Below are 23,112 nucleotides of genomic sequence, written 5' to 3'. Positions count from 1 at the left end.
TGGTCCGTATTTAGGTTAACATGCTTCCATTGGGATCCATGTACTTTGATCTATCAGCTTGTTCGTGGGTGACGGAGTACGCAACTGTGCCCCAATCAGGGCAGTAAATTCTGTTCGGTGGGCTTTACTTGCAACGGATTAATGTAGTATTCCAGGTACGTGTAAATGAACGTCATGTTTGGATGCCTCAACTACGTTTGGGGCGAATTCATGTGTAGTGCTGATTGTCATGTCCCTACTTGAAAGAAGACACAGAACACGAGTTTTGCATCCTACTTCTGTTTGGAAGGGAAACTATCTATAGAAAACGTCTTAAGTGGTTAAAAGTTGGAAGTGATCTCTCGAAAGTAATCATTTTCTAGCAAGGTTCCCAATTGGGACCTGTTTGTAGATTGTCGTGTTGTATGCAATCATGATATCCTTAGACTTCATCCATTCGTCAGTGTTCAGTACTCTCTTCCCAACTGTTGGCTGTTTTGAAATGCCGTAGTCTATCCAAGTTACAACTCTCTTTCCTATACGACTAGATACACTTGTTTCCTTGTAGGTGGGAGTACCATATCCTGAGTCACCTCCTATAGTCACCATACTTCATAAGGTTGCTGAAAATTCTTCGACGACTCATTAAGCAGTACATTCGGTTGAAGAAGAGCTGGAGATTCAGCTGGGATTCGTTTGAGTCTTGTAAACCATTTGGTATGCACATGATTGTATTTAGCTAATTCTAGTGAGTTTCCGTAGGCTTTATAAGCAGACCTATAAAATTCAGCATAGTCCGTTTTATTTCGAAAGTACCCGCCTATTCCTCCCACGCTCACGTTTGGGCGTAACCTTTCGGCTTCAGTGCATCATGTTCAGACAAATTTCTTTCGCTATCTCCTTACCTGTCTATCATCTCATGTCTCGTGTTTCACTAAACACTATTTTACTGTGAATTTCAATCGCGATTTTTGGACTTTTGCTCTCGTGTTGCTCTTGTTTCTGGACTTGCATGTAGAACACAGATGCCCAACCCAAACTTTGCCTTTGACAGCTTGGTATTCGGTTTACCAGCTCTTGTGTGCCTCACACCACCTGTATTCGGTTGCATCTCCGTTTGCACTTTATCATTATCACAATTTTTTCCCCTTGCCCCAGTTTTTGGACAGCTTTTTCATTTGTTACTCGTTGTTGGCATTATCAGACTATGACTGAGCAGAGATCGCTGTAGTTTGTGAGCTTCGATGCCTTCGTTAGAATTTCTAGGCAATTGAACTGTACGGCGGGACAAACACAGTGAAACGATGTGAGTAGATCACAAGGTATCTCTTGGGAAGGTTGATAACTAGTTGATAGGATCAGAACAATTCACTGAGGATAGGCTATTCCATGGAAAAAGTACAACTGAGCACAAAAGTATATCAACGGTTCTATGTAGTATGCGAAACCTTATCAAAATCTGCGTCTAGCTAGTCTCGTCCCCTTTAAAGCCTGTTAGGTAGGTGTAGTCTGTGGACGTCAACCAGTGATTTTTCTTTCTGCTGTTTAGTGGAATGTTGGCTGTTTAGATAGCTGCCGTTCCGTTTCCATTTTTGACTTAATAGCATCCAAACGGAAAGATTTATGAGTAGTAAGTAAACGTGTCAGCCTGTTGGACGTGGCCATCTGTCACTGGTCACACATCATGTGTTTTTTCCCACGTTTGTCCCATTCTTTTGCTCATATCTTCCTATCTATGTGTGCTATTTCAGGAAGTGTTTGCAGATTTGGCCGAGTCCAAATATCAGAATGCAGAGCCGCGACTGTCAATCTACGGACGTTCTATTAATGAGTGGGATAATCTCGCCAAATGGGCCATAAATTGTCAGGTTTACTCCGATAACGTGCGTTGGCTGATCCAAGTACCACGTCTGTTTGACGTATATCACGCGAAAGGTTCAATGAAATATTTTCAGGTACATTTTTACAGCCGTTTATTCCATTCGCTATCCACATTTCCCGTTCTGTACCATAAATGTGGGGTTCACAGTCGTGATTTTGATCACCTGAGCACACCTATGTAGCTTATTTAGTTCTCGCTTGGGGATGGCTTATTTCGAAATATCGATCCAGAGGTCAGCACTTCGTAGTGGCGCTTTTCTAGAGAACGGTGGGTCATTCCGGATAATGAAACGTTTGCAATCAAATTGCCAAGCTCAGCGAACACAAGCCAACGACCCATCGTTTCAATCACTGTAACCCTGATAAGCAACTAGTGGCAAACTCTGAACGTAGCATTCGTCAGTTTATGTTCACTTGTGTAGACGATCTGATACCCCAAAAACCTATCATGTCTGTTTGTGAGCCACGTTTTCTACTACTATCTTCGGACGCAGTGGCATCATACCAATCACACAGATAGTTTATACACTTCGGAATCTGCACAGGACGCAGTGTTCAATCACTGTGGAACGGCGAGAAATATAGTCGCAACGTTTCCCGGCACTCAGTAACTAGTTTATCTCAGTGTAGTTCTCATAGTCTTTACGAAAGTCATCAGTTCGAGGAAGCCAGATGTGTGTCGGTAAAAGTCGTTGTATTTCTAAAGCCTTGGATGGATTCATGGCACCTTTTGACCTGTTTTACCTAAAATAAGCCTGCGGACATATTCAGTTCCTGTCTTTTCTGTTCATCAACAGTGTTCCCTCTACTTTCCCAAACTGCTTCCACCTCCATCCCTCAAATATATCAAATTTTTTCTTCCCTCAGAGTACTACCATAGGCTGAATCAAGATAAACGATCTAAGTGCTCCAAAAAATCGTACACCAATGTAGTGTGGTGTTCCCTACTGTGGGCGAAAATCAGTGGAGTCAACATAGTCGTTGCTTCGCTTTATTTATTGCTTCGCTTTTTCTATTGTGAAAGTTTTAAGGACGCTTGACGTTGGCAGTTAATGTCACGTGTTTCGCTCGAATTTCTCCTTGAAATTGCGGACATGCTTCAGTGACCCGGCTACATTGATGCCCGTACCCAAAACGCCCTCTTCTAGTCACTGACCTGGGACTATCACAAGAGTTAAGTTGCGGTGAGGAATTCGCATCTGGATGATGTTTGAGCCCCGTATTGAACATCAACCAACCTTCCTCGAGCGGTAAATAAAGTATAATAATAATAGTAGAGTTTTGTATTGGAGTGTTCAAGGGATCCACTGGTGTTCTACATTCGGCGGAACAATAGCCTGTTTGCCTCCTGTAGATCAAGGATCGACCTTTTCCACCCACCCGCTTTTTGCTTCTGACCGCGAGTCAGTCTCACCAGCGTCTGTCTATAGCTCATTTGTGGGAACTTGATCCTTCGGGGCCCTTGCTCAAAGCTCCCCACATGGTGGTGCATCTCAGTGGAAGTAAAGTTGATTTGGTGACCGGAAGACGGTTGTTATGAAGGTACGGTGCGCTGATATTTGTCTTGTGATGGGGACAGTCTGTTTGTTTGGCAACCGGACGTCGGTGCAACAGGAGATGCAGTAGATAATTTCGACTGAAGCCCAGGAAGTCAATTTCAGAAAGAATGACGGTATAACGGAGTTTGGCGACAAGAGACTGTATGATTTCTGCTCTCATGCTGATGTCTTTTCAACACAGAGTTTAGGTTTCAGAGGGATACCCCCGTAGTCCTGGTTGAATATGACTGCCCAGTCGTCTCGCCTCTCACTTTACTTGTCACTAAACCGGTTCTCTTCGACGTCGACTTCCAGTCTCTGTGTGTCACCAGTCCTGTCAAACTAAAGCACCACCTATCCACGTACTTTTGTGTACTGTATCAGGCTAGTTTTGTCCATTTTACCCATTCTTCTAACAATTTGTTTATCTCAGCTCCATGCGTTGGCTGTTTGACAAGTTTCTCACAAGTTACCCCCACTGTTTCGTTTCCTTTAGTGGATTCGGACTCAATTGGTTATTTTTTTAATCGAGCCGCAATAATTCCCTATTTAATGAGAAGTATATTCGAGTAGTTAAACCCGAAAATCTTGCTGTTTCTCGGACTTACAGGATATTCTTACCAATGTGTTTCAACCGTTGTTTGAAGTAACAGCGGACCCCAAATCCCACCCAGAGCTGCNCATTCCTGCAAATGTAACAGGATTTGACTCTGTTGACGATGAGTCCAAATCTGACAAGCTCGTTTTCAATCATACAACTCCAACACCAGAGAACTATTGTCTTCCGGAGAACCCGCCCTATTCCTACTACATATTTTATATGTACGCGAATCTTACCCAGCTGAACCAGTTCAGAAGGTGAGCAGGCATTCACTCTGCGTACGTTTTTTTTTCAAACTTTCATTGTCACGTGCACCGAACGCGATCCTGTTCGTACCGGTCAGCAATGGTTCTTCTCATGTGATTGTGTGTTGTTTCGGTTATGGAACATGTTCAGACTTTGGATTGTGGAAGTGTGACTCCTTCAGGGCAGTCGTAATGTTGAATGTGAAGTCTACGAAAAAATCTACAAACTCTGGTCTTTGGTTTTTGGCCAAACACACTGGACCAAAAGTTTGTATCGATGAGTGATTTGCGATAAGCGACGGAATTTAAACGTGGCGTTCATGTCTCTGTGTTTGTTATGTTCTGTCTCTCGTTTCGCTGCAGTGATGCAATGTGGCTACTTTCGGTCTGACTACGGTGTGACTGAGATCACACCAACTAAGCACACAACAACAACGGTCTACCCGTTTGCCTAACAGGAATGACCGACTAAACTTCACATTTACGTATGAGCTTTCAGGTGGTATTTTTCAAAAACCCAATCTGTCCATCGAAATGTTGATTTGGTTACGACGATCCTCGTCAGATGTGAACGCATTTCCTGAGATAGCTTAGTGGTTGGGGTGTGAACCCAAAAACCGGCGTGGGTTTGGGTCGCAGGACAATATCTCAGCCTCCGGGTAGCATGGTAGCTAGACGCTGAAAACATGCTACAGCTGACCGATCATCTTAATGTTATTGTCATATCTATTACTGTCTGTGAATGCTTACTGTGGGTGTAAGGCCATTACAGCTGAGTAAGAGTAGAGAATTTCCAAGGATGAGCTCTTTGACAGGAATAACAACAATGCCTTGTACTTCTCAATGAAAGTTGTGTAGTACTGAAGATTTCATTTTTCCGCAATTACCTTATTTATGATTGTCAAGTTCCCCAATCACCCCACGAGTCGCATCCCTTAATTGCAAGTTGGATTTATTTTTTGATCGCCGTGATTTGTCTCACATTATCGGGTCAAAGAGCCATTCAAACAGCCCTTTGGTCTTCGCTAGGGGGAGTCCGTCGCATAACCTTAAGTAAGACGGCGGATTCGCTAATCAGCGGTGTTACTCATCTCCGAACTAACCACTTACCTATATCTGTATACTTTTTTTTCGATATCCTATCCTCCCCTATAGCTACCGTGGTCTGAACACTTTCGCTTTGAGACCACACTGTGGAGAGGCTGGCAATCTTCACCATTTGGTGACATGTTTCTTGCTTGCCGAAAGTATTAATCACGGTCTGCTTCTTCGCAAGGCTCCTGTTTTACAATACCTGTACTACCTGGCACAGGTAAGTTTAGGTCTTTGTCCAGGAATGATTCTTTATACTTGAGAAATGTGATAGGTTTCGTGCATTCAGTTCCTTGATCAAGTTGTTATCACGTGATCATTGATGTCAGCTTGGAAACTGCAATCTGTAATGTCATTCTTGCTAAACGTTCTATGTTCGGAGTAATCGGATGGTTTGTATCAATCACGTGAGCATTTATTGTGGCGGTCACGTGTTTGACCTTTCCAGTTCTAAGACAAACGGATAGTTGTTCTTTTATTTTCTGAGTAAAGTACGAGGTCGTGTGGGGACGGATGTTTGGTGAACATCCTGGCGCGCATGAACAGATGCTGATTAGTGAACCCTGAACACGTCGCCAGTCCCTCGTTCCTTCATAGAATTATGCATATTACAAACGGTTGGACTTGCCGTACTATTTCATTATCTGCCCTTTAATCAGGTGGGCGTCCTTAATTATATTGAATTAAAATAAGTTTTTTCACGAAATACACTCACTCGCATACCCGTTTGGTTTCGACGGGGGATGTTTTCAAGCAAATGAATGTGCCACATCAGGCCGCCTCATGTTTCAGTTGGTACGATATTCGAGACATGGCGATACACCATAAACGAGAGATTCAGCTGGGTTTCAGGTGAGTGTCTCGCAAAACCAAATTGGTTTGCAAGTGAGTGCATTTCGCTAATTGCTGATAGCTCTTTGACAACCCCGCTACCTCCTTGGTGCTCATCAAGCAGGAGTAGTCCCAAGTTTCCTGTAACCTAATGTCTCACATGAACACAAAATTGTGTGCAATTGACAAGATGCAGTCATTAGCACGTTGCATTTGGGTCTATGAGAGGCTCATATCAATCATCGACTGATGCACAAAGACCGCTTCATGTTTTGGGTCGTGCAATATTTGAGATGGCTCAAGTGGTTAGAGTGCCATTTTACTGACTGGAAGGTCCGCGGTTCAAGCCTGACCTGTGCCCCTCGACTTTCCCTGTCTGGGCTTCGGCAACCTGGCAGTATCCCAGCCCTCGTGCTTCCTTTGGGTGGCACGGAAGCTAGGCACCGTGAGGGTGTTACAGCTAAATGATTTTTTTCGAATATTTGAGGTGCCGCAGTATATTTTCATGGCATGACACACTGTTCATAAGGTTCTTGAAAACTTTCGAGATTCAGTGAAATCTCTGGTTAACGCCTTTGTAATTTGCAACTAAGTGTGCTTCATCAAGTGGAATAATTTTTTCCGATACAACAGCTCACCCATTACCTTGCTGACTGGTATGGTGCGAATTCCGTCATAACTTGTGCACTGAGCCGAATGAATATTCATTTTCTAAAAGTAGTAAAGAATTTGAAGAAAGCCGCCAAGGTTGTGACCCCCAAAAGAGACCATTGTTGGTCTTGTGAGGCAGGATTGCTATACCACGAGGAAAAACCACCACAGAGGAAGGGGAAATTGGCTTCTGTTGTGAATTGTCCTCCGTTACCGTGATTGCCTTATCCACCTCCCAGGCTTGAATCGAGTGCTACTCCAAAGGCAGACCTCATGACATTGCTCAACCAATCAGCCGGTGACTCTTAGTTAAAATTGCATTCAAAATATGTACGCTATTTGCTCGTATTCGGATTTTTTTCGCTTCAAACAGTTCAGTCGTTTAGGTTTTAACCCTTCTGACCTCCCCTCTAGATTGGTATCGCCATGTCTCCACTGAGTAACAATTCGCTCTTCTTGGACTATCATCGCAATCCGTTGAACAGTTATCTGTCCAAGGGATTGAATGTGAGCTTGAGCACCGACGATCCACTTCAGTTCCACTTTACCAAAGAACCGCTTATTGAGGAGTACAGTATCGCCACTCAGGTGTGGAAGTTGACTTCTATTGATATGTGTGAACTGGCTCGAAACAGTGTTCTCATGAGTGGCTTTTCGCACACGGTAAGTCACCCATCTCCTCAAATGGACAGTTCTGTCCATCTCGCTGTTAGTTGTTCACGACCCATCGTGAGCCACCATTAGCCTTTTATCTTAACTTCGCCCCACACAACCTGCTTCACAAATTCGAACCTCTGGGGGGCAGTGCAGGATTGTGTAAAAGCCAGTACTCCGTGGTTGGGCATCAGTCAATTGGTAAGATGAGGCAACAACTCAGCTTTACAAAAGACTATACCTGCTCGTAAAGTTGACGGGTAATGATGTGACTTCCATCTGGTTTGCAAAGGCAGCTGTTCAGATGTAAACTGGCTAGACAGCTATCAGAGTGGACAACACGCTGCTGTGACCTGCAAAATCATTGCAAAATTATTAGTTTATTGAATTTTCACACTATAGTTTCTGCAACTGTCTCAGACTAGCAAGCATGCGGACTCACCATTCTGCATAATCTCGCAGTGCATATTGGGAATTTTTCCTACCTCCTTTCGGATTCATTTAGCTACTTCATCCCAAAGAAATTCGTCCATGAGAACGCGTTTACTGCGTTGTATACCGTACCAGTGCATTGACATTTCCGAAACGTGCCTGACCGGTATGTTGTATTGAACCAACATACCTTCTTTTTTTCTGTTAGTTTCATCTACTTTCGAACTAACAGTAGCAGAGTTCCGAACTAAAAATGATAGTGCTTGCACACTCCGTTCGCAGGATTGCTTCATGGAGCTGTTCCTGCTTACGTTCACCTTAACGTCATTGTGGCTCTGTCACGTTCAGGATTTTGTAAAAGATTGTTTTCATTACTCGGTCTGCGGTGAGCTCTATATTACTACAGGGACCAGAAAACTTGCCGCTGCCTGCCGAGGACGTCAAAAAACTTTGTGTTTGACCATCGATGTCTTCGGAGCATTGTCCGAGTCTGGTAGGAACACCGGATCAGCAATGCTGAAGTCGAATGGTATTCGGGAGAAATAACTCACCCTCTATAGATGAACCGATCACACTGCATAGGTTGCGGTGGCTTGGCCACGTGCTGCGTATGCCAGTCGACCGACTTCCTCGAAGGGCTTTTTTCGCACAGCCACGTGTAGGGTAGAAGAGAGCCAGAGGCGGTCAAACGATGACTTGTCAGCGAAGTATGAAAGCCAGTACCTGCAAAATCAGCTGCGCCGTTCATTGCCGTCTTCCTAGATGGGGACTTCTAGGTGGGCCATATCAATGGTTACAGACATGGCCCTCAATGGTGCTCATGCATCCAAGCTATTGCCTCCAATGCATAGCTCCCTTCCCAATTCCCCCACTTAACAGTCTACCTACAGTGCTGTATTTACGTACTAACGTATCAGCTCCCGTATCCAACGCGCAGCTACCTACCCCACCTCCCCGAATCATCGGTGCTCGAAACTGGTAGCTCCGACCACTGTACGACAAGTACGCGGTTATTACAGCTGACAATGATGATGATGATAATTTTGTTATATAGACATTGCCATTTACAAACTTCAGGTTGTTCTGCCCCAGCCGAAGTGGGTTACCCTGGGTATTTTAGTAGCTCTTATCTCCCGAGCTAAGACCTCCTAACTCGGCTGAGTCCGTTTAAATAATGGCCTTTGCGCTGTTCGTTTGTCAACCTCCATGCGAAACGGTACTAGCCGAGATCATAGTCGTTCTTCATATGTGCAATGCAACTCTAGCTCTGATTGTTTTTTTTATCGGGAACTAATCACTATCCCGCTCCAGCACGGTGAGGTATTATCCTACTCGCTGGTGACCTCAGTGCACAAGTAGGTTGTCTAAGTTCATCGAAGGCCTGTTCAGCTAAGTTTGAAGCCGTTATAACAACCGTCGTATTTTCGCAGCTTTCTACTGCTCACCTTTTGTTTCGCAGTAGCATTGCATCGCACTACCTGGCTTCTGTCTATTGATGGACAACCATGAAGCCAGATTGTCTCGGAGACAAGGCTTAATTTTTCTGGACCACTCACATTGATTTAGGTCATGCTGTCATCCGGTGTAAATTTTCGACATACTTTCCTGAACGCTTTAAAACCAGGCACTTCGTTTAGTCCATCGGACAACTTTCTGACCCACAGTTTAGACGATCTCGTCGAACTAACCCATAGAAAGTTCGCGAAATGCACCCATTTGAACACCAGGTTGGTTTGTGCAGGATGACTAACTGAATCCCTTGTCGAAGAGATTAATTATTTAATTTCCTTTAAAAAAGGTAACCCGTGGGAAGCGCTAAAAGATGTGTTATCAGAAAAATTTAATCACACCTGTGACGAGATAAGCAGCGCCATTCATACGGCAAAGAAGATGGTGAACCTTTTTTTACCCAGTCGTTCAAACTAAGTTGGGGACTAGAGTGTCTTCCGGTAAACTGTGCCCAATCGTTCATTGCGCCTCTTCCAAAAAGGTACTGCTGTAGCCATAGGAACATAAGCTGTGACCGCTGCCTCAATAACGCTTCGACGTCTGACCTCATCACCCGAGACACCGGTTCGGAAGAACCAGACCCAATTTCAACCCTGTGAAGGGCGCATAGATTACATCTTCATACTACGTCAAGTGCTTGGGCAGCTTCGCACATACAGCCGGTTAGCTTCAAAGGTGCCTTCGACTCCATGGATACGCAGGCTTTTCTACATATAACAAGCTAAAGGGGAATGCGGGTATTTCTCATGCCGTTTGTTCTTATACTTCTGGTCGTATTTTGGTCCGCAATTAGCTGTGCAAAAGTTCATCCGCAACCAGTGAAGTTAGTCAGGAGTGTCCCCCTAGCCATCTTGCCGCTGACACCATCTTGGAGTGTAGGCCCCAATGGACCGCAAAAAACTAAAATGTAATCTGGAGGAAGATTATGCGGATGACGTTGTTCCGTTTTTTGGCGGTTTTGCTCACAAACTACTTTAAACAGAAAGCGAGAAGTGCTGCCGTCCCGTTCACATGCACTCATATCCATCTGTAGCTTGGGGAGCTTGAGTAAGTTGACAGTCTTGTTTGTCTTGACAGCTGCATCAGCCGTGACTGTACTGTGTTAGATGTTGCCAGTGAACTTGTCACAAAGGCACAGTAGTATTTGCCTGCTTGTGTTACGTTTAACGTCAAGAACGAATATCACTGAGGTTAAAGTGCTGGGTTTACAAGATAACTGTGAGGGGAGTCTTCTGCCGTTGCCATTTGACCTGGGCTCCCCAGTCTGGAGCGCTCGATCGTTTTTGGATATTTGGTCGTCGGTGTTCCTATAGTATTGCAGGCGTAACTGGTTGAATGTTTTGCGGTACGTATACGAAAACCAGATAGTGAGTCGGATCGGCTCGAGTGGTAAATGATGTTCCTCCGGTTAAGTTGTCTGAGACGTTGTTGACTACGTAAACCCAAATACCGTTTGCTGAAGGAAACGTTACTTTTCTTTTAAAGTTCCTGTTGCCATAAGGTCTGCGGAGAACGGGTGGAGTGAATGAGACCATTGCCATTTTGGTTGCTGTGGGATATTCACTTCTTCCTGGATGCGCTCCAAGCGATTCTCCTTGATTGGAACCGATCCCAGAGACATGCTTGCTGGCACTTCCTAGCCGAACTACCTAGTTAACAATAATCTTTCAAAATGTACTGCGCTTTTGTCGGGTGAGGTTTGCAAAGAACATCGGGCTTAATCTCACTGATGGCATCTTGTTCCAGCGTGGTGTTCATATGTGTTTATTTCAGTGATGTGAGCACCTCGCTCTTTGTCGTTTTTCATGTGGAACTTGGGATTTTTGAAGTCAGTACCCACTCTTCCCATTCCTTTCCATCCTTTGCGCGGGCCTTCTTCCGTGATTATACGCTCTTGAGCGCCAGTTTTCGATGAGGACTTATTACTTGGTGTTGGTGATAATCTCACACCATCGTGCGCTGACTGTGTGTATTTACCTGATTAATTTATTCCAGATTAAGTCCCACTGGCTTGGCCCCAACTACATGCAAGAAGGTGTGATGGGGAACGACATCACTCGGAGCAATGTGCCGAATATTCGAATCGCCTACCGCTACGAGACATTAACACAAGAATTGCATGTCCTTCTCCGGGCTCTACTGACTCGTCGTGGTTCGACTAATCCAACAAGCTCGCCAGTCTCACCCTTATCCACCGCCCCACACTCGCCATCCAAAAGAATGTCTGCGAAACTACCGAAAACACACTGATATGACCTCAAATGTTCCTCAGCATTTTGTCTTTCTGTCTGTTTTGCGACACACTGATCACACTTCTGGTCTCGTCAGCACTATTGAACAGATCGTATAGATGTCCTTCCTTACCGTTGTCGTACAACTTCAGAGCCGTTTTATTAGTTTTTACTAAATCGTCTATCTGTTCCACCACTAATCACGATCGCAGACGATTTTCAGATATTTTTGTCGCTATTCTGTGTTCAGTTGCACATTATTCGTGATCATTCTTCATTCAGCTGCACCTTCAGTCTATGGCTGTTGCTTACGAAGGTTCATGCATTTTTGCGAGTATTTCAGCTGCGTTTCTTTTGCGTTATTTTTGTCCACACACACACACACAAATGCATATGTCGACTGATCTGTTCCAATGTGCCATTATCCAGAATTGTTATTTATTACATGGATAGTTTTCATCATATCTTTCTTGTGATACTCTTTCCGACGTATCAAGGGATTACTCTCTTAGGTACCAGATGGGTCCTTATCCCGCGCAGCTGTCTCGCAGCGCGCATATATCTGGATGACTCTCCCAAGATGTGCAGTAAGTGGTGACTGTAATTTCATCGACCACGGATGTCATTCCTCCCGACATTTTCTTACGTCAATGTCTAAACAAGACTGGCTCAATTAAAAACCAGGAGGAAGTAAATAAGTCCTAATATCTATCAGGTCGGAGATGCAAACTCATTCTCTGCAAAAGACAGACTTAGAATGTGCCCTGCTAGCACTGCGTCGAACTATCGCACCCCGGATGAAATAATTAATTGATTAGTCTGCCACTTCTGCAGACGTTTCATCGCTCATCACTGTGATGTCGTGAGTGTACGGTTGAGTAATTGACCGTTGGCTTGTTCGCGTGGTTGTGCACAACCACCAACCCACCTCTACGCACAACTGCGCTCCCTAATAACACACTGATGGTGTCACCTCGATTGATGATGAAACGTTTGCAATCAAATCGCCCAACTCAGCGAACAAGCCAACGACCATCTACGCTACCTGAGCCACCGACATTTTTCTCTATAGGTTGAGTAATTATTTGGTCCCTTCACTTCCATTCATTTAGTTGCTGGAGAGTATCTCAAAGTTAGCATGATGGGTTAAGCGGAGAGTAACGTCTTCATAATATAATTGGTCCGCTTGGTTATGCATTGCGGTCTGATTTCACTGCGTTTTAGTGATTGTTTTTTTAGACTAGACTGGCTCATTCTCTATTTCTCTCAACTGACTGATGGGGTAGATTTATTTTTCACACAACGGCCATTCTTCCGTTAGTTCCTCAGATTTATTGATCCGTATTCCACTTGAATATACCGGTCGAGTTATTTTTGTCCGTTGAGTTTTAGGCTTTCTGTATGTTGGTTTCATCTTTGGTTTGTCGCACAGTTTTGAGGCTGACGGATTCATAGCTCCTCTCGCCTGAGTGGCAATTAGACTAGGTCATTCTCAATGACTCGTAGATGGCTCTTTCGGCACTGTAACACGCCTTCGCCCCCACCCATTCACTGTTCCCATTTGGGTGGTTATTGTGGCTTTCGCTGTAGTTAATATTCCTAACTAATTATTGACCACAGTTTTCCACAAGTTGGTGTTCGTGTAGTCTGTCTAATTCCAGTTTGTTTGATGCAGTTGTAATCCTTGAATCATTCATTGGTTCCATACTTCCTTCTTATATCGCCAATGCTTTCCGAAGTGACTTAGGTTTGTAGACCACGGTTATACTACGTTGCCTTGACAGCCCTGAAGTAATTTCAGAAATGTTCCTAATGTATGGGAGTATGTTTCCTTTGCTTCCCTGACACATTGCTGAGATGGTGGTCTGTGTTTCCCCATGGATCTCGAAGCAGGATTTCTCTGGTGACTATCTCTTTCGACGTCTCTACATCATTGGACAGTCCATCATTCCTTAAATCATCTTAGGGTAACGCGAAACCGTGTTTCTTGATGCTTCCGCCTCTTCGTCCAGTTCGCCCATTAATAATACTCAGACAACCACTCCCCCACACCATCAGTCCCTTATCCAACGAAGCGCTACACATATGAATACACTTCTACCCTCGGTGGAACGTTTATGATCTGTTTGTCTAGAACAGCCACCGTCCACTTAACATAATATCCCAACATTTTCCTTTACCGGCTCATTTATTATATAAAGCATTCGATAAATCGAAGATGCTTATCACCCCGGCCCAATTTGAAAAGGGCGAGTTACACGAGGAGAAATCCACTCATGCAGGTGGCTTTTGGGCATGCCTTTACTGTTACTTGGGTCGTTATACAAGCTCAATGCGTGTATTTATGGTGATAAAGATCGATAGAAGACAACAGCACGCAATGCTCACGGATGTAATGAGCGCTACCAGGAAGCGCGGTGCCACCACAACAATTGACACATCCACTCTGATTTCGTACTTCTGTGATCAGATGGTGCTGCATGCACTTGTCAACAGAAGTTCTGGTTCGATGTCCGGGCACAATGCGATCACCTAAGAACACCATAAAGGAGAGATGCAGCTGGGCTCCAGGTGAGCCTGCCGTCAAAACCAAATTGGTATGCAGATGAGTCGAAAATGGACCCACATTTCGTCCCCCACAGTAAATTCTGCGGGGGTAAATATTTTCAAAATCTGGTTACTGCGGTACAGACCGAGTAGTATGGTAGCGATCTAATTGGTTCATTGAACAAACGGGTAGTCTTCAACGTTGTGACTATCTTGCGGGCTTCCGGCAGCCTTCAACACTCAATTGGAAAGTGAAGCATAAGGCAGGAAACTGCTTTCCATGTACATGCGAAGCTGTTTACTGCTAGCATATGTTTTCAACGTAGGTATCCATTGTGTAGACTGGTAATTGCCAATTATGAATCACTGGTGTACCCAGCTGAGTCCTTCCATTCTTTGTTGCCGAAGGAGAGTTACAATTTAAAGTCGGCACTTTTTCTGCGGCACATAATATAATCCTTATGACAATCGTCATTATCATGTGCTTTACTGGCTTAGAGGACTAGGTTTAGTTAACTATATTTAAAGCCTTGAACAGACCTGGTGATAACATGACATGGGCATTCTGAGCTATCTACAGCACCAAGCGCTCAGTCAGACAATCTGGACAGAAAGTCTGGACGAGTCTCACCAATTTCCCCTAGTTGCCATCTCTCGCATTGGAGAAATCACAGGGACCTGATTCCAGCGCCAACAACACCCGAACACTTTATGCTCGCTGCTGTCCCTGTGGCAGGTCACATTGACCGAGTCGCAGTTTACGCCGTCTTAATGAAAGCACAGAGAACAGCACTGCTCTCGGTGGACCTTGGTTCGGCACAGCGACTGCCACACAAACGAACATCTATCTTCCAACCAACTCGTTAGGTCATCAGGAATGCCTAGAAGTCGGGGACGAAAATTCGTGGACCTTCGGCCCGTCTGCCTGCAGGGACAATATTTCGCTACCATAAAACAATACACCTTTTACTGTAGCTTGGTACGTGTGACCTTTGGGGTCAGTGATGTACCATAAATGATAAAAATGTGAAAACATGATTCGCGCCTTTGCTATTCGTGCACGGACTTCATCAGGGACCTTCACGTCAGAGCTAATGCAACTACCGAGGTATGCAAGATTCTCAACAACCTTCGGAGCTCGACTTGTGAGAGGCGTGTTCAGGGAACGCATATTTTGAAACAGGTTCACACTCTTGGGTGCGAGACACGTCAGAAATGGTACGACGTCGATCATTTCATCGAACTGTACTTGTGTCTCGTGTTCTTCATAGTTTAAGACGATACCGGACATGCTGGACAATTTTCTCACGAGCAACGATTTGGACAACCTGATACTCACCTTCAGGGGATCATTGATGGTCAGTTTGAACAAAGTTGGGGAGAGCAAATATCTCTTAATGGCTGTTCTTTTTGGAAGATCTTTTGGATGGATATCTGTGCACTTTCACACACCAGGAAGTATGCATATAATGACTGCGTTGTGTTCGCTAACTTCCGGTGCATCGCCTGGTAAGCAAGGTTAATTGGGAGCGCTGACCTATGAACGGAATCTCGCGCAATCTTGTACTCCTAGAATGCAACGCACACTTCTCGTTGACTTAATATCTGGCGAAGTGTGGAGATGTGGTCGGCACAGCCTCTACCCGGTCGAAGTTTCGCTCGATACTCACGTGTTAAGATTTCGCGTGCCGCCGCAAGGCGACGAAGGTTCACATCTAAATAGTTGAACGAGTATACAGTAATTGACCGGACGGTTAACTCACGGTTTAGGTGCGCCTTACATCGGGCCGAACATCTGAAGTCTTAGAGGAAGGACAAACCTGACGGATGCGAAAATATGGTGGGGACTGTGTGACGCCAACGCAACTGGGATAAAGCTCTGGTCCAATAGACATAATCGGACAGTCGGCGGTTAGATATTCATAAAAAGTCTATACACAACACTGTCGTTGAAGCTAGAGGAAAAAGCAATTTAACTGCAACAGGGTAAGGGGCACATTTGAATTGAACCATTCAGTATGTTCTGGATGAGAAGAACACTTTTTTCTGACATTATCCTGAATACGACGTCTGGTTTAGAGTGTTTGTCAGTATATCTCTGCAAGCCATATGGGGTGAAATTGAGCTCAGTGAAACGGTAAGTATTCTGGATCTACGCAAGCCACCGAATCAGGATTGTTCGTGGCACTTGATGAATATTCATAATCCTTACTTGGTGCATACATAAATCAGAAAGTTACTGAACGCTATGCATTACCTTCGAGTGGCGAAGGCAGTGATATGATCAAGCATGTAGACATTACAGACTAACTGCCACTGCGATTCTGCTCTGAGTATACCGTTAGTAGGAAAGAAATTATGAAAACCGCTGACAATAAAGCTATTCGTTGTTAAAAATTTTCCATTCAGATTCACGAACGTTTTAAGTAACAGTCGGTTTCATCCATTGTTCAGCCACTTTCAGATTATATGATATATGGTCAATGTGGTACTTGATTGGTTCTCAGAAAGATTTTCGGTTTATTCCTCCCCTTTTTGGTGGGTCTGTGTTGACGCCCATTTCAAGTAAATTACAAACTGTCTCGAATTACACTTTTCCCATTCAGCCACTATAACACATCCAATTGTCTGGTAAGTACATCATGTCACCTAATATGCAGTTTGTTGCAAGCAGCTGTCGTGTTTACTTACGGGGGAGAGGATATTTTGTCACGTTCCCTGTTATTTTTACCCATTGTTTCTGCTAATACGGTGGATGCATGTGACCATACTGGCAGTGAGAGCTTGAAAAATATAAATAGATTCTTTTGGACCAAACCCACTACTCATCAAGTCACTGAAAACCTTTAGACATCGCACGACCTGTTCCGTCTTTGTTGGGACTCATCACGTAATCGCGAACCTTCATATACCGTATAGCCAGCTGATTCCGTTGAGTCCCCTCTCAAGACCAAATTCGTGTGCAAATGACAGTAGTTGTCGAAAATGTCCTGCTTTCATTGGAACGAAATTATTTTTTAGGTTTCGATCAGTCATGACCGACAGGAACATGTATGAATTTCCTGTCTTGTTACGCTAGGCAAATATAATATTCACGTATTAGTCCATGAACTGGGGCAAAACGGATTCGGATGTCGCAAATGCACCGAAGTACTTGTAGCTTGGATGCGTTTACTGATCCAGGTGGTTTTTGATCAACTACAGGGTTTCAAGTATGGTATTTAGCTTCCCAGCGTGAAAACACAGATTTCATATGTAAATATATCCAACAGAACTTCACCTTTTTTACTCTGTACTACCAAGACAATATCCGGAATTTTTTGGTGCAGATTCCGTCCCCTGCACGTACTCCGCAGTATGCATTTTGACCACATCGTGTGGCTGACCAAGTATTTCAAAAAATATTTCATTCTGTCCGAGATCCTTCTTTTTCTGGTTGAAGTCGTCCGGTGTGGGTCCAATTAGTCTCATCTTGAGTTCCAGGAGCACATGCAGTGAGCCCAAGTAATGGATGCGATCAAAGTTTAATTTTTGTTTTTCACTACTCACACAAACTCAGTAGCTCGAAAAACCATTTAATGTCGTACTAGCGTGTTTTACTTCATCCACATATACTTCTGCTGGAGTAATGCTTCTACAAATAAACTGTCGGATCATGTTTTTGTTGGAATACTGGAAACCATTGGAAACCGATTGGAAACCATTTAAGAAACTGTCTGTGAAACCAGATGAAAAGTTTTATTTCGTTTTGTAACAATGGGCATCAGTTTCTAAAAAACGGGAGTTTTAATTTGACTTCGTCATGCTTGGATTGGTATACCATTGCCATATCATTCCAGGTCTTCTTGGTTTCACTATGATAAACCTGTCATATCTAATCGCCGGGGTTGAAGGGCATTTTCAACAGGCCCGTAAAACAGCGGCGGGTAAAACTTAGAAAACCGCTTTTCGCTTCTGAAAAATGTGCATCATCCACCGTGTGACTCAGAAAATCATACACTAGGTGAAAAATAAGTTAAAAAAGATGCTATAGAGTTGCTGCTAAGGATACCATTAGTATTGACTTCGTCTGTTACCTTAGCTTTTTCTAGGCTAACACCTATTGTTGCGCGGAGACTTCGTTATTTTCAGTTGGAATTTAGTCCCACAAGTGAAGCCAGTCTAAGGCATAGAAGCACTGTACGGAAGTTTTATCCTTATTTGGACTCATCTGCAATGCATCTCATGAAACTTCAGGGAGTTTTGTACTTGTCATTTCCAGACCAACAGTTCAAACTCTCAACAATTCGCTTATGCGCGTTTGGGTAACTTGCACTTGATTAACTCGCACATAGACGGGATATAGCTTCACTCATACTTTAATCACGGGAACCACACGTGCCATCACATGCTGGCTGGCCCATTGAGTGATGACTTCTCAGTTGTAAGGTTCAAACGTTATGTGAATTACCCTTCCTTCTCAGCTACTTATAGACTGATAGCTTTTCACTATGAACCAACTTCAACCACAGGACTTGATCGCCATTAAATCCTATTAGTTCCACTGCTAATGAACTGGAATTTTTGTCTTAACGTTCCCTAGTCGAAAGACAGCTAACCCACTTGAAGCATGAGTCAGTTTAGCAAGATTTGTCGTTGGGTATGTGATATATCCCGAACTCGGGCGAACAACTGACAGATGATGCTAAAAGCAGGCAACATTAACTGTTAGGTAGACGGCGGTTTTCAGGGGATCCACTTAGAGATCCAAAACAGCGACCTACTCTCCCGGAAAATGATAGGATAATTCTTGAGCGAGAACAAGATTTGTCTGAATCCATTTTTCGGTTCTAAGCTTGAGTACAAAACTGAGTAACCATCCCCAATGAATTAAATTCATCACGATATAGCCTGATATAATCTAGTGCCGGATAAAGGACCTCGGACACATTGCGTGCTGGTTTTGGTCATAGCAACACACTCATGAACCTATTTCACGAGCAGTACCCTCACACAGTGTTTATATTTAGTCATGCTGGGTTAACGAAATCCGAGTGACAGGCGAAACCTAGCGGTCAAGTTAAAAGTGGCAGCCCATCATGCGGTCGAGCAGCTTCCATATGTCCATACCTAAGGGAAGAATAATATCGTTTGGCAACAAGAAACGGTTCATGATTTTGTACCCTTCCTAATCACACAAAATGACGGAGGCCAGAAGACAACAAAGGAATACAGTCTAATTCACCTGTTGCTAACTGGGTTGAACTAAAACAGTAGACTGATATGACCAAAAGATGATAACGAAGATATGGCATGCAACATTCTACATCGGCGAAATGTCAGTCCCGGGTGGAACAATGAAAACCATACCATATGTTGACCACAACGTCCAAGTGATGAGCTGGTGTCTACGATCAAAATAAGATAATCGTGTATACTGTTATTCATCTTCCAAAAAAGAAATCTCTAACAAAATAGCGGAAGTCAAGTTTGCGTTTATTACGGATGTGACAGCTGAATGGCATAATAAATCGTGAGAAAACGAATCACAGTGGGATGACCGGTTATGATGATGTTAACTTCCCACCAAGTAGTTCCAGTCACTCCATTTCCCGGTAAATCACAGTTCCATTTTAATTAGTCTTGATAAGAATCATGTGTTCATTCATCGAGAAAGATTTGACAAGTCTGTCGTTCGTGTTCACAATATATCACCAAATCTTCCAATATTTGTTTCGTAGTTTCCATTTATGACTTGATATTTCTCCACTGGTTGTTTCAAAGGAGCAGATTTTCGTGCTTATGAAACACAAATTAACAACGTTTGCCAATCGATATCCAATACCTTTGTCATAAGAATTCATGGGAATACCACAATACGTATCGATATAATGTGGTGGTCATTATCAGATTATATGAAGTGATATTCTTTGGAGAGACCTAGGCAGTTATCAGTACTACAGTTTGTCAAAATGGTTTCAGAGCATGTTGGACAGAACATGAAATTACAAAATGGTTGAAGAAACAGTAGCACATTGAGCTCGATAAAACTGCACTTTTTGGGAGCTGGGAGTCTTCGACGACCAAATTCATCGAAAGAATCCCGAACGTTCGTAAATTTCGGTCATCTCTACGTAACTGCAATCGTATCAGCCAACAAACGATGAGTGTTACTTTATTCATTGCTATTTATTGCTGTGTCGTTCAGAGCAAATAGTCGAGCTGTAACAATTTACCACTCGTTCATTTTTTTCTCGAGTGGGTTGTAGCTCTATTCCTGTTCCATCGTTTGCGCTGAGCCCACTGAAATCGTCCGACAGGTATGTATCTATCAGGTTGTAGGCCGTTGGCCGTAAATCAGTTGGTTGATCTTACTATTTCACAAATCATCAATAGTGTGAATTTAACAAGCTGTGTGTGAGTTTTTGACGTTAGCATAGTCAGGGGAGTATTCTCACGGATCTGCTAGTCAAGGATGGTCTACGAGTTGATGACCGGTTAGTGATGGGTTATTCTATGTGTTGGTAAACATGTTAAATAACGGGAACAGTAATCGGAGGGGTCGGACTAAAGTGTGAATATGTGAAGTTCCCAATGATGGTTTTTCATCACTGTGAATGTTAGTGCAGGGTGCACACATTACCGCATAAATAATGGTTGCGATCAAAACAAGATGAACTGAGTTAAGTATCACGCCCTCATGGATTCCCATTCATTCTTTCTGACCTTCGATAACGGCGTACGAATTCACCACTTGGGGATCCATGACGAGACTAGTAAGACGTCAGTCACTCTCTGACTGAATGAGGTTAGTCCGATATGGATCGGAATAACTCACTTGATAGTTCTCCGAGAAAACCAGAATGCCCATTTCTACATCAAGACAACCACTAAGCTTCTCCGCCCCATCCATTTCAGGATGTTATTTGAAACCCGTGATCTTTCGACTTTGTAATACTGCAATAAATGCATGCTGTCAAATCACCTTTGGTTTTTGCCTCGTGAGATCAACACCAGTTAATGACGCGCTTTCGTCAACTAGATGTGTTCGACAGAAAAGATGTGGGATTTCTTGGCGCCATGGTTTAGTACAAACTATCTTGGAATTCATGCATTTTTTGAATGAGGTATCTAATCCTCTATGAACCATTGAAATTCGGATAAAACCGGGAAACTGACAATAAGCCGATTGTCCAATAGCACTTCGTGCACCGTGTGTGAATAAGTCTTGAAACGTTGTTAACCGCGTTCATACGGTAGTAGTGTTTGCTTGCGAACCCGTGGTGAATTTCTATTTATTCAACTTGTTTGTGGTAAAATGTGGCCCCAATTATTTAAACTTCAGTTTCTCCACAAAAGCTTACCTTGTTGGTGACAAGTTACCTGAGTTATGTTCCATTAAGCAGACACCACCAAAAACAGCGGGAAGAGAGATATGCTCTAGATCTTTGAACGGCTGAGTAAATCAGCGTAAAATGAAACTAAAATCCTCAGTTTGTATGTCCTGATTCAATGTAGGTCAGTGATCTCCGAAATCATTTGCCTCTTTCGGTCTTCCTTACATTATGAGTCCTGAAAAAGCAGTCATGGTCATCGACCATGACATGGGGTTTAACGGTTGAAAATAATAGGGTACCTACTTGGGATCACTATAAAAAGCCGTTAATGATACAACGAAAAACACAAGTAGCAAGTCGCACCTTGGGGCCCACAATTTCCATCTTCTATAGATTTTTCATGGAATAAAGTGTACTGTCCTATTCCATCGTGTGTCAGAAAACTTTTTAGCCTCCTGGGGGTGGACTACTTCATGGCAATGCTTTCTGATATAAACCAAGCGCACTTTATCCTGAAGCTCTGTAATTTTAAATGAATTTATTACTTTTGTTTTAAACAAAACTGCTCGATTTAGTTCGTTGCCACAATAGGGTTTCGTAACGCAAGTTTCGTTTGTTGATTTTCTCGAGTCCGTTGTTTTAAGGTACGGATGATGTCTGTGTTTTTATTCCGCTTCATCTCGATGCACTTGAGAGTGTTCCAAGCTGGTAATGACCAGTCATCGAAAACCCGCAGTATGCCTAGTCATCCAGGAATATCCCCAAAATACCTGGTACTCAATGGACTGTTGCATGTCTTGTTGCCATGGGCTTGCAATCAGCTGAATTCTTCAGTTGAATCAAGCCACTAAGGTACACCCGAAATCCACACTAATTTTAATGTCACCTACACGTGTTCTACCTTCATTTTGTTGCCTCCAGAGTATAGGAAGAGTTGGCCGTCTTGAAGGGACTGGTCCTTACCTTGGTGTGACGGTACCCCGATGAAGTGTATTGGGGTGTGTCCGTGAGACACTTGCTGAGTCTCTCATACTAGGTCGGTCAGTGGCTACACGTCAGACCAACACAGTCTTTTGGCCCTCAAGGTTTGAGGCTGGAATATGTATGGTGAGTCGTCCTTTAAAAATTGAAATGCCCCTGCATTTCCCACCAAACACCGATGGTTGCGAGCCAAAGGCTTCGGTGAGGGACCCTAATCCTTCTCCTTCCTAGTTGTGGGCAATCTGGCAGTGACCCAGACCGCGTACATCCATGAACTGCTATGCAGCAGAGAAGCACCAGTGCTGAACACTGGTGTTATGCTATCAGTGATGATGTTGGTCGACTGCTGCGTAACCACCATACTGTGACGTAGTCCGGTCCTGAGATGCAATCCAGACTTGATGCCGCAGTGATCGCTGATTCCTGACTAAATCTAGTTGGACTACGCACTGCGCATAGCAAACCGGATTACATGACACAGAAGGGCTAATTTCCGATTTAATCATCATCATCATCATCATCATCATCATCATCATCATCATCGTCAGCTGTAATAACCGCGTACTCGTCGTACAGTGGTTGTAGCTGTCGCAGTTTCGTTCACCGGTGTTTTTCTTTTGGGGG

General features: G+C 43.7%; 1 protein-coding gene across 1 annotated transcript in view; it reads left to right on the top strand.

The window, feature by feature from the left end:
- The window catches only part of T265_02657 (hypothetical protein), a gene marked incomplete at both ends in the record, with an annotated part of 39,817 nt that extends 27,729 nt beyond the window's left edge, over positions 1-12,088 (top strand). Inside the window, 5 exons of the mRNA XM_009166959.1 lie at positions 1,731-1,934; positions 4,009-4,256; positions 5,400-5,556; positions 7,233-7,481; positions 11,409-12,088. Of these exons, the coding sequence (XP_009165223.1) occupies positions 1,731-1,934; positions 4,009-4,256; positions 5,400-5,556; positions 7,233-7,481; positions 11,409-11,663 (1,113 nt within the window). The remainder of the gene's footprint in view (positions 1-1,730; positions 1,935-4,008; positions 4,257-5,399; positions 5,557-7,232; positions 7,482-11,408) is intronic.
- Between the last annotated feature and the right edge of the window lie 11,024 nt (positions 12,089-23,112).

Source organism: Opisthorchis viverrini, assembly GCF_000715545.1.
Source record: "Opisthorchis viverrini unplaced genomic scaffold opera_v5_34, whole genome shotgun sequence".
Taxonomy (NCBI): Eukaryota; Metazoa; Platyhelminthes; class Trematoda; order Opisthorchiida; family Opisthorchiidae; genus Opisthorchis; species Opisthorchis viverrini.
This window is presented reverse-complemented; position numbering and strand designations above follow the sequence as displayed.